At 37.8% G+C, this 12,487-nt stretch overlaps 1 protein-coding gene across 1 annotated transcript in view; it reads right to left on the bottom strand.

The window, feature by feature from the left end:
* The window catches only part of LOC148118756 (contactin-associated protein like 5-1-like), a 918,003-nt gene that overhangs the window by 49,647 nt on the left and 855,869 nt on the right, over positions 1–12,487 (bottom strand). The window contains exon 21 of the mRNA XM_087899418.1: positions 10,245–10,329. Within this exon, the coding sequence (XP_087755544.1) occupies positions 10,245–10,329 (85 nt within the window). The remainder of the gene's footprint in view (positions 1–10,244; positions 10,330–12,487) is intronic.

Here is a 12,487-nt window from a genome sequence, read left to right as displayed (position 1 = left end):
GGGTCTAGGCTGGTGGAGCTGAAGATTGTCTGTGATTGACAAGATATGTGAACCAATAAAGTGAAACCTTTGTTTGCTGGGACAATCAATTCTGCTCAGCTGGAGCTGAGAAATTACTGGTGACTGAGGAGAGACCAGTATTGTTGACTGTCTTCTGGGAAGTGTTTGCTCAGGTCAGCACACAGAAGCTGTGTTCCAGATGCAACCAAGGTTGTACCTCATACTGGGAATCGAATCTGGTAGTGCAACAATCATCTTGATGGCACTGGTTTGAAGGCATTAGGAGGTCATAGACAGCAGCTGAGGCTTGGCATTGCACACAGCCTTGATAGATTCCTTGAACAGAGCCCAGAAAAAGCTATTGGTTAAAGTGCAGATCAGTTGCAGCAGAAGACCTCAGGATTTTGAAACTGCCCGTACTGTAAAATGACCACTAAGGCAGCAGCAACCATGAAGTACACAGCCTAAGAGTCAAGGTGTGTGGGCAGCAGAGGGTGGAGTCAGAGAAGAGTCCACAGTTGAGAGATTGAAATTTAAAGATACTTTAGAGTTTTAGAAAGACTTTTGAATATTTTAAAGAAACTTTAAAACCTAAGTGTTTGAGTTTGAAAAACTGTGGGACATTTAAGTTTTAAAACATTTTATGTTGTGGTATTAATGTTAAGCTGTGGTCTTAAGGGTGAACAAAAAGGGAAAGGCTATGGTTAAACAACAATGTGTTTGTAAGTCAAGTTGACATTGGATCAACCGTGGTGGCTACTGCTTATTTTAAATTGATGTAAGCTAGAGTCATCTGTGAGGGCGGAACTTTGTTTGAGAAAATGTTTCCATAGGATCAGGCTGTGGGCAAGCCCATAGGGCATGTTCATAATTAGTGACTGATATGGGAAATTTCTGCTCATTCTTAGCAGTACCCATTCTGCTCTTGTGGTCTTGGATTTCCTAATAAAGCAGGTTGAGCAAGTCATGATCAGCATGGCCTCTGCATCAGCTCCTGCCTTCAGGTTCCTGCTGTGTTTGAGTACGTGGCTTGGCTTCCCTTAATGGACTCTTACTCATGATAGCTAAGTGAAACAAACTCTTTCCTCCCCATGTTGCCTTTGGTCACACCATCTCTTCACAGCAAAAGAAAAGGAAGTAGCACTCTCGGAAATATTTAAACATGTTCCAGTTCAACAACACACACCTATTTAAAAGAAAACTAGTCTCTTTGAGGTGGGAAAAATGGCTCATGGTTAAAAACTCTTGCCATGGAAACATGAGGATAGGAATTGTGGATCTCAAGAACCCACATGAATGCTGGGTGAGCATGTGGTAGCCTCCCCTCTAATTATAGTCTCAAAAGGTGGAGACAAGATTCTTCGAACAGACTGAATGTCTCAGCTAGCTGCATAGGTGAGCTTTGTGTTTGACTCAGAAACTTTGCCCCAATGAATAAGATAGATAGCAATCAAGTAAAACTTTTAATATCAACTTCCAAACTCCACAAGTATCCCCTGTATACACACACACACACACACACACACACACATCTACCCACACACATGTAGGCAAACCACATAAAAAAACAAAAGTGAAGGCAGAAGTATGTGAATCTTCAGAAGCCCAAATAATAGGACATGAAAGATAACACTCACAAATAACAAAGAGAACCGCCACCACATGAGAAAGCAAGGGCCTGCCTTCTTCTTTCTTATAAAGGAATTACATCAGCAGGCAAGAGCTTAGTCACCATGGAACCAGATAATTCAAGGTCATGGGTGGGGCAAATACCCAGTACAAAAAGTTTAAAATTCTCTCAAATATCATTTCTTCAGTTAGATTATTATTAAAAATAAGAATATCACAGGGTTAAAATTACCCACCCTTCCCAGTTCCTCATGAAGCTGCAACGGATTTCTTCTGTTTTACTTTTGAATCAAGGTTGAATGTTCCTTCTCGTAGTCTATATCTCCCTGAAAAGACCACCTTAGTTTCCTGTTTAGACATTTTCCTTCTTATTTCAAATATATGCACTTGATTGATCTCCTTTTGTATTGCTGTAGATGGATGCCATAACCAAGGTAACCTATATATAATAAATCATTTAATTTGGGGATTTGCTTACAGCTTTGGAGGGTGAATCCATGATCATCATAGTAGGAGAATGGCAGCAGGTAGGTAGTTATATTGTTGGAGCAGTAGCTAAGAGCTTAAATATTGAGACAAAAACCACAAAGCAGAGAGAGGAGAGAGAGAAAGAGAGAGAGAGAGAGAGAGAGAGAGAGAGAGAGAGATAGATAGAGAGAGAGCTAACTGGGAATAGTATACCATTTTGAAACCTCAAAGCCCAGTCCCAATTGATGTGTCTTCTCAAATAAGGCTACAAATCCCAGGTCCACTAATTTTTGACCAAGCATTTAAACATATGAGTCTATGGGCGGCATTTTCATTCAGACCACTATAATAGTTAACCCCAAATTGAACCTATGTATTTAACCCCAAATTGAACCTTCAGCCTTCATACTCACAGCTATTGGATGATCAGGACATGGTATTCAGTGTCTTCACAGCATCTGGATACTGTAATAATGTGGGGTTGTTAATAGACACACTGGTATCTGGATAGTCATTCCAATACTTGTTTGTAGTTATTTTCACAAATGAGAGATTTTACTCAGTGGGATACAATTGTAAGAACATGTAAAACTTTCTGAAGCTTTACTTGATTAGGGTCTGGTTAAGACACATGCCCTTTGCAACATCATAGGAACCATGGGCACAACATAATGAACTGGCAGTGTTTACTCCCTAAGTGACTGATTTCATCACTTTTGTCACTAGCATTCTGTCTGACTAAATCCACACAAAGAGGTTAATGAAGTCATGTGGAGTCAGAAACAGTCAGACAGGTTCAGAGAGACTGAATGCTGGTGCCACCTGTATTTCTGAATTCATCAGACTTCTGTGAGCTGACCTGACTTCACACTCAAATTCTCTCTCGTCGTTATGATGACCTGCACGTGATATATGTTTAAGACATTAAGAGATAAGGAGCCATACCTACCTCCCAATGTACCTGAGAGATAAATTCACTTAGAATACAACTGCATCTCTTTGGAAGTCTCCTTTCCAATGAGTCTGCTAGATACATTACAAAGTCAGTTCCCTTAATTATTCATATATTCGTCAAACTCAGAAAGCTAGCTTGGCAGATGACTCAGTAGGTGAAGCACTTGTTGTGTAAGCATATTCCTCAAAACCCACAAGTAGTTAGAGGTGGGTGGGAACCTAAAGCTCCTCCTTTGAGATAGAAAAGAAAAAGGGGAGGATCCTTAACAGCTTTGCAGCCAGGTAATCTGCTGTATTCAGGGATAAGCAAGAGACCCTTCGTCTAATGAGGTGGAAGTCATGGGACAACATGCAAGATTGTCCTCTGACCTCCACACACATATGTGGCAGTTTTCATACACACACACACACACACACACACACTCACACACAACATCATACACACCAATCATTATCCACTTAGTAATTTTATTTCTTGGTCTTATATTGACTATACCAGACCTGAATCATGAAAAAACCCAACTGTGAACACAATCAAAATGAAATCATAGTCTTTAAAATCGAGGACTGCAAGGAATACACTTTTCATTGATAGTGTAACCCTCTTCTGTGACATCATCTATAAGATGTATGGAGCATTTGGGATTCTCATTTAGCTATACTGTGCTGCTGAGGAAGATGCTGCAGACTTGAAATACAAGTGGAAGGACTCCAAGAACTAAACAATCCATTCTATAACAGGTACCATTAGAACTTGCTTCAGCTTACCAGATCTAAGGCATTTGAAAGCTATCACTCATTGCTCTAAGAATTCCTGATTAATGGGGTTCCATGCAAAGTGAGGTGGAATTCATCTTATTTCTATGTAGCTTTTTAGATTCTAGTGTTTACAGGAAGCCACGTGAGCAATTGTTTAACCCATGTAGCCTTTAGAAGTAATGTCTCTACCAGGTTTATGGTTTGAGCTACCAATTCAGCAAACAGGGGAGGGTTGTCAGCACTACCTGTAAAAACAAACACCTATCACTGTGCTGTGAATGCCATCTTAATGCCAACTTAGAATTGTATCGTTATGATTATTTTCTATCTGACATTAACATGTTTCCATATTTTAAAGAGTATTTTTCCCTAAATCTATATAGATCATGAAGAAGTTACTTCTTAGGAAAACAGTAATAACAACCCTTTAATTCTGACTTTCAGGGAAAATATATTAGAACAGAGTTGGTCTGGAGGTAGGTTAAGAAATACAGCACTCTCCTATCAAGTGGAGCCCCTAAGCTCAGTCCCTACCCAGAAAAGTCTACACCAATTGCAATGCTGTTGCAGTTATGCTGTTGCTGATTTTGGGAACTTCAAATTTTTTGAATTCTAAGATCTATTGTTTCTGATGAAAGGATCAAGTGAAACAAAGGCTTTAAAACACACAGATGAGGGGATTTGGATGGATGCCCATGGGTACCTTCTGAGGCATTAGAGAATTCTCCAGGAAGTGATGGCTTGTTCAAATGATTGACTTGCTTAAATATGTTTCTCTCTCCTTTGTAAAATGTTACCTTATAGTCCTCTTTTTGGTGTGTATGTTTATACACATATGGATTTGTGACTGTATATATGAATGGATATACACATGTGTGATTGCATATGGGGTGGGGGTGTCTCTACTGCAGTTCCCTTTGGGTACCACTTTCTTTCATACCACTACAGTGCATGTGTACCAGAAAACAACCCCAATTATCATTTCTTAGGCAGTGTATTTTTTCTCTCTTTTATTCAATTTTAGTTTCTTTTATTTTACAGTTTTATTATTGTCCTGGAACCTATTAAGGAGGCCAGATCAGCTGAAGAACCAGCTGCAAATATCCACTCTACTTTCCCAGAACTGGAATTTGTAGTGCATGCCACTATGCCTGGCTGTTTCTACGAGTTCTGGGGCTACCACTCAAGGCAATCACTATTTTTTGAGTCACCTCATCAATCTCCCACACAACTTTATCTTAATGTCATTAACTTAATATTTGCTATAACGAAGTAAAACATTTGGAGAGATAGGCAAAATGACAGTGAGCAATTAAAAGTCCAATTTAGCAGCATCTTATGATTTTCCATAGAAAAGCATCTTCGTTCATGAAGATTCAACACACTGTGACTTTATTATTTAACTATTTTGTGATATATGTACATGAATGTTACAGTACATATATGTAGGTTAGAGGATGTGGGAAGATTAGCTCTCCCTCCCACCATGGAGGTCCTGGAGCTGAAACTCGGATTCTCAGGCTTGATGGCAGGGATCTTACCAGCCCCACCTCAGTTTTAATATGGACACTGACATTGGTTCTCTTCACGGGGTAGTGTCTCCATTGCAGATGTCCTCAGAAAATAATCTATTCTGTTTATCATGGTGGTGCCTACAGTGGCAGGACCAGTACACAGTATGGACTAAATCACCAGGCTTTAGGACCATGAATTTTCCCTTCCTCTCACAGAAAGAAAATGAACAAACTGTGTTTGACTTTGAAATGGAAGGCTATTGAGGAAAAGCAAGACAAATTTTATACACATTTTCCCCTTAGAATCTACTATGAAAAATGCTTGCAAATCTTTATTTTACAGTAGAAAATGTCCCTCAGAGTAATCTTTCCTAAAATCGTGGAGTGGGTGACATTTGTTATCAGGTCTGTGTATCATTTTTACTCTACCCTTGCTTTCTCTTTGCCATGCTATCCACACACTCATTTCTGTTTAAACCCGTCTTGTTTTCTCCATTTGTGTACTGCTCTAAAGCTTGGCCTCTGTTCTCTCTCTCTCTCTCTCTCTCTCTCTCTCTCCTTCCCTCCCTTCTTCCCTCCCTCCCTTCCTCCATCTCTCTCTCTTTCTCTCAGCTTTTAATTTTTTTAAAAAATGCATTTATTTACTTGGTAGGAGGGGTCACATGTGTAGAAATCAGAGGAAACTTTTCAGGAGTCCATTCTCCTTTATCATATGGGGATTCGGGATTAAACTCAGATCATTATGTTAGTAAATAGAGATCTTACTCTCCGGAGCACCTAACCCACCCTTCCCTGCTTTCCCTCAGGCTATTGTGTCCCTTCAATCATGAGCCAGATACGTATATGGCTCAATTCATTTTTCTACTGGAGTTCATTCACCACCACAAATTTGAGCTTAATGGTGACCCCAAATCATCATCCTAACAGCATTTTTTGGTGTTGAGGGAAGCTATGTGACTTGTGGAAAATGTTTTCAACTGAAAAGTGGGGAATTTCATTCAATTCTTTATTCAGTCATAACCTAGGCCACTCCTACGTGATACCCAATATAAAAGCATCATAAACATAGAAAAATATGGCACTCAAACACTTAGGCATCTTTCTTTTCTCTTTCTTGTATTTATGCCATTGTTGGGCTGATTCAGATAAGTAGAGGGTTCTATGAACATTGTGTCCAACATCAAGGTTCTTCAAGGGATTTTAGAAGAGAATGTCATTCTAGCTTCTATTGCACATGGATGGTTTCATCTAAGCTTCAGCTGGCAGATGAGTTAGTCAATAAATTCATTGCCTTTCAAGTATTAGGACCTTCATTTAATCACTGAACAAAAGTAAAATACTAGGACTAGAGGCAAGGTATGTGTTTATAACCCTAACGTTGGAGAGACAGAGACAGATTCCTAGACTTGCTGGTCAACCAGCCTAGCACACTCTGTAACTCTAACTACAGAATTAAGGTAAACTAAGCCTAAATATCACTACTTATCCTTGTGTCTTCACACGTACACACACATATACACACACATACACACACATACATACACACACACACATACATACATACGCACATACACACTCACACACACGCGCGTGAGTCTGAGATTGATGATAGAAAAGCTTCAACTTTCCCCAGAGATTCCTACTATGTCAGTTGAAAAGAAGATTAAATGACTCAAAATACTTTGAAAATACAGGATAAGCTAATCCAGATGAATGTTCATGAATCACAGTGTAGGAAAAAGCACTAGAGTCACGGCTCACTTGAGTAGGAGGAGTTAAGCAAAAAGAAGGGTAGCAGAGAGCAATGAGGGGGAATATGAACCAACTATGAAATCTTGAAAAGATAAATAAAATAAACTGTTATACAGCATGATACTAGCATTAACACCCTTTATTCTGAGAAGCTCTACCAACAGCTTTAATATATTGAGCTCCAGAATTCAAATTTGTACTGCTGTTATATCCAGGAATGAACAAAATGAGAGACTGGAATAATCCTCATTGGTATCTCCATGTGGCACTAGTATAAAATGTGCAAATCCTACAAGGAGAAAAATGAACCATTTTCTATGCTCCAGGTTCTCAGATATCATTTTCAACTAAATATGCAAGTATGTGTTTGTGCATGTGTATGTCAGCACATGGATATGCACACTCACACATATTCCTGCACACATACACAACATACACAGAATAAAGAAGCTGCCAGAGGACAGATTTACAACTAGTAACAGAGTTGGATCCCCAGAGAGTCAGACACGGGGTCTAGCAGAGACATCATATTTGATACAGTTATCAACATGCTTTACAAACAGACAGAAACCAAGAACAAACAAGTACGGACAATATATTTTCTTAATTAACAGTTTTGCTGTCAACACAATGAAATTTTAGTTTTAAAAATAAAAAGAAAATGGTATCAATAAAATGAATCACATATTATGTCAATTATAAGTAATCACACCTGAGGGAATTAAAACATTAGGAGATTAAAGGTAAAAAAAAAAAAACTCATTCCAAAATGACTCCATGGCTAAACTGCTTACCATGCAAGACTCATAAGCCTGAAAAAGCATTCAGTGGCATCACCCACATCTACCCTCCCTCACACACAGACACACACACACCAAAAATTATGTTCAAAAATTAAAAGTATTTTATATTCTTTGAATTCATACTGTTTTGACAGCATTCGATGTTTTTAAAATATGTGAGGGTAAAATTAGAAAGTCCCAAATTTATCAAATTCACACTTCAAAGATTTGAATACATAAAATGTAAAAGATTCAATAGCTGGTATATTGAAAATCTGAGAATTATTACATACATATTAATACTGCATGTAACTAGATACAGAGATACATAGGAACTAATTGGTAGACTTAGGAAGTATAAACATATCTGAAATATAACACCTTTCAGCTGTCTAGGCAAATAATCTTCCAAGACTCAAGGTGAGATAAATACCTTGCTTCAGATAAAAATTTATAGTTCAGGGACTTTAAGACAGAAAAATATATATCAAAATGATTTCTCTTAGAAAGGAGAAAAATGACAATTTTTGCAAGCAGAAAAGTCTAAGATTCAGGGAACAGGAAGTTAACACTTACCAGATACACTAGTGAACCAGAATAAACAACTTCAAAAGCAGTGCTTTTATTATTACAGTATTTATTAGGCATATGGGGTAGGGTAAGACACTGCCCTTCAGAAGACATTCATGCTGACTGAGTCATCTGTCTTTCACTTGCGTAACTGAAATCAACATTTTCTAGATTAATTGTATATTCACATTATGCTCTGGAAATGCTATATTCTTAATGATCTGGAAGACTGGAGAAATAGAAGATCATTTCTGGTCCTATCTAAGCTATCCCGCTGTTAGCAAAATACATTTTCTATAACAATTTTTCATAGAATGTTTCCTTTGCTTTGCAAATCTACATCCTGTATGAGTTATAGAAGCTCCTAGATTCATGTTGGGGATTACTAGGCACACACATATCCCACATTCCCCAATAATTTGTAAGAAATCATTCCTAAAGGTGCTATCGAGACTCAGAGATGAGGGCTGAAAAAATTTCACAGGAGAGAGATTTCTGGAGTTGTTCATTCCTGCTTAAGATACTCAAAGTTGTCCATGTTTTATAAACCTTATGGATACCAACAGAACCATAGAAAACAGGATAGAAACACAAAAATGGTTGAATTGCTGGGAAATAAGGGGTCAAGCAGAAGTCCAAATGTGCTAATTTGTACAACATAGATTTCCAGATTATATAGAGAGTTAAAAAAAAAAAAGAAAAGAAAAGAAAAAGAAAAAAAAAACTGGAGCTAGCTTCTTGAAGATCTGAGTTTCAATCCCCCAAACCCAAGTAAAGTAAGCCTTAATGGTAGAGGTATGTGAAATTCCAATATTTTTACAGAATAATGGAAGGAAAAGGTAGAATCCCTGGGAACTAATAAGCCAGAATTCTCTACACTTGTGCACAAAGCACAGAACAAAAGATCCTATCTCAAACAATGTAGAACAGTCAACATCCAAGCTGTTGAACTCCCAAAACATCCCATGCTATATCCTTGTCCACAGTCACATATGTAAATGTGCATCCATCACACATTATACATGTACACATGTACAATACTCAAAATTAAACTTTACTGTGTGTTCTACACAAGATAATACAAGCTTAAAAAGAAACAAAACTAAAACAGAAGGATAATCAAACTGTGACCAAACCAAAGGCTCCTTATCTACATTAATTGTAAGGAAAATAAATTTAAGATCTAAAAGTCATTGTTAAAGATAGAATATTATTTAAAATGTTTATTTTTTGAGAAAAGTTTGAAAAGTTCAGTGCTGAACATGCAATAAATATTCTCAAGCAGAAAGTGAAATTTCACAAAACCTGTATGAGAACAAGAGGAGAACCCACTCTTCTAATGTGAGGTTTCAATTCTCATTCTTCATTAAGCTCAGTTTCCTACTTCATTTAAGGAAATTCAAGTATGTGTGCATACGTACACACACACATGCACACAGACATGCACACACACACATATGGAAATTTAAGCAAAAGTTGACTTTATAGAAAAATAGTTAATGAATATAAATTTAAATTAAAATGTTATTATTTTACTTTATTACCTGATTACTTTTCTCCCTGATACTAACAATTAACCAACAAAACAATTACCACAAATAATCAACCAATAATGATTAACTAGTGTTCTAATAAAGTAGACATGAGTGGTTTCCTGCACCATTGCCACATGTGCGTCTTAGTATATCCTGCTTCAAAGTCTGTACCAAGACAATAGATGTGAGCCATGTCTGCAGTTGCTGACTACAGCAACAGAGACTACTCAGCCATTAATTTTAACAACATCCATCGAAAAGTAAAGGAAAGAGAAACAGACCTGTGACTTTGCCTAGGACGAGTGACCTTGCTGTCCTGAACTCAACTTCTGGGGAGAAGCTATAACTGAAGAGTTGTTGGTCCACCTGTAGGAAACAAAACGACACCATCAGCCCAGGTTTTTATATGGCGTGAAGCAAAACTTTTGTTAAAAACTTTACAGTCTCACACAGGGTAGGTTCCATTCAGGGATTTTCTTTCAAGGGAGATTTGAAGTGTCACGGAAGTTGTTCCACAAAACAAATGAAGTACTTTTCTTTCTTCCTTGTAAAATAAGATCTTTTATAGATTTCTATTTCCTTGGAGATCCTATAGACCTATTTTCAAATATTTATCTCCCTACTGAGAATTTTTCACCCAATTCTTCACTGACAGCAAGTAAACAGAGAAGCCCATCTACTACCTGCAAAGGCACAATAAATGGAACCCAACACTTATTCCTCCCCTCTTACTCCTATAGCCACCACATCTTTCTTCTCTGAGCTAACCCTGACCTGTTCTTGTGTGTGGACTGTAGAGCTTCCTATTCATGAAACAGTTTGGTAAATACTGGAGGAAAGCTGCACATATTGTTACCAATGAGATACAACTGATTATGTAACACTGGAGGCTCAACAGAAGTCACTGCTGGATTCTCCAGGGCTTTATTTTTAGGGTCCTCCTTTAGTAATCACCTCTGACTTCACATACCACTGAATCTGGCTTGCTCTCATCCTCTTCCTCCTTCTGGGATACACCACAAAGCTATTTCCATTTTTCTCCATCTAGTTAGATCCAATAGATTTTTCCAATCTCTTTCACTTTGGGGAAGAGTGTACATCTGTGTACTTAAAAGTCAGGGGACAACCTCAGGTACCATTCCTCAGGTGTCTTTAACTTTTATCTGAGACAGAATCTTTTTTTTGGCCTGGAACTTCATCAAATAGCCCAGGTTACCTGGCTAGCAAGCTCCCAGGGATCAACTTGTCTCTATCGCCTTTCTCAACATCACAGAGAATACAAGTATGTGCTTGTCAACTCTCCTAGGTTGTTATAATGTTTCTAGGGTCTGAACTGAGTTCTCATACTGACAAGGCAAATGCTTAATCAACTGAACCCTGACTCCTGTCCTCCAATCTCCACTCTGAACTTCTAAATTATTCAATCCTCATCATTTCCTAGTACATATGCTAGAAAGAAAGACAGACAGTAATATAATGGGGTGAGTGAATCTGCTTTAATCAAATGGATCAGGACTAATATCTAAACTATCCACCCAATTCGTTCTTTTATTACTTTCTTTCTATACACATCTGCTAAGAGTGACGCTCTTTAGGAACCTCCTGAACTTGTCATTTATCCTGTGACTTTAGTACAAACAATGATCCATAGTATCTGAATTAATACTACATTACTGCTTTGTGAATTAGACCATAATATTTCTTATTTAGTAAAGAATATAAAAAATTTGACACAAATACATACTTCCAAATGTCTTTCTCCTTACAATGCTATAACATAGATCAACCTAGTGACAGATAACTCACAAAGATGAATAAGTTAGCCAAGTCACACATTATTTATTATATTAAGAGTTGTCTGTGGTCATGTAGTTTCTGGAACTTGGAATTCCTCTCTATTTCTTTAAGTACCCAGACTTGTCTACCTATCCTTGAAAAGGTAATTGGAAAATTCAAATTAGAATCATGGGGACAGTGAGGAGTCTTGTGATACCGTTGGCTGAGTGCATTGATGAGCACCTGTACTTTCTCTCTGGCTGGTAGGCAGCATTCCTGAAATGTTCCTTACTGCCTGAGCAGAGACTAAGGATATACCAGGGCCCTGCTTTTTGCTCTTGTTGTGCTTGTTTTTATACTCTAAACAGGTTTTTCCAGATGAGGAGAAAGAAATACAGATTTGCTTGAGAGGGGTAAGGATGGTCCAAAAGACGAACATGCTGTCTTTCTGAGCCAATAAACTGACTTAAGGTTAAACACACATAGTTTCTGCTCTAGTCTTTTCTGCTGTCTTCAGCACTTTACAAATAGCAAGTGGCTGCTTATTATTGACTATCAATTGATTGGTGAAAATACGTAGACCGAGAAGGCAAACACATACATCTTACTGCTCTCTCTGTGTTCTACTTCTCTGTTTTTATTTGTGAAGAGCACAGAAAATAAAAAGGTGCTAAAAATGTTATATGTGAAATGCTCTACAGGACATGCCACAGTTTTCCATGAAGGCTTCATTAAAAGTATAAACAAA

Source organism: Myodes glareolus, chromosome 20 (genome assembly GCF_982192425.1).
Source record: "Myodes glareolus chromosome 20, mMyoGla1.1, whole genome shotgun sequence".
Taxonomy (NCBI): domain Eukaryota; kingdom Metazoa; phylum Chordata; class Mammalia; order Rodentia; family Cricetidae; genus Myodes; species Myodes glareolus.
The sequence above is the reverse complement of the archived record's forward strand: the minus strand, read 5'-3'. Positions and strand labels throughout refer to the sequence as shown.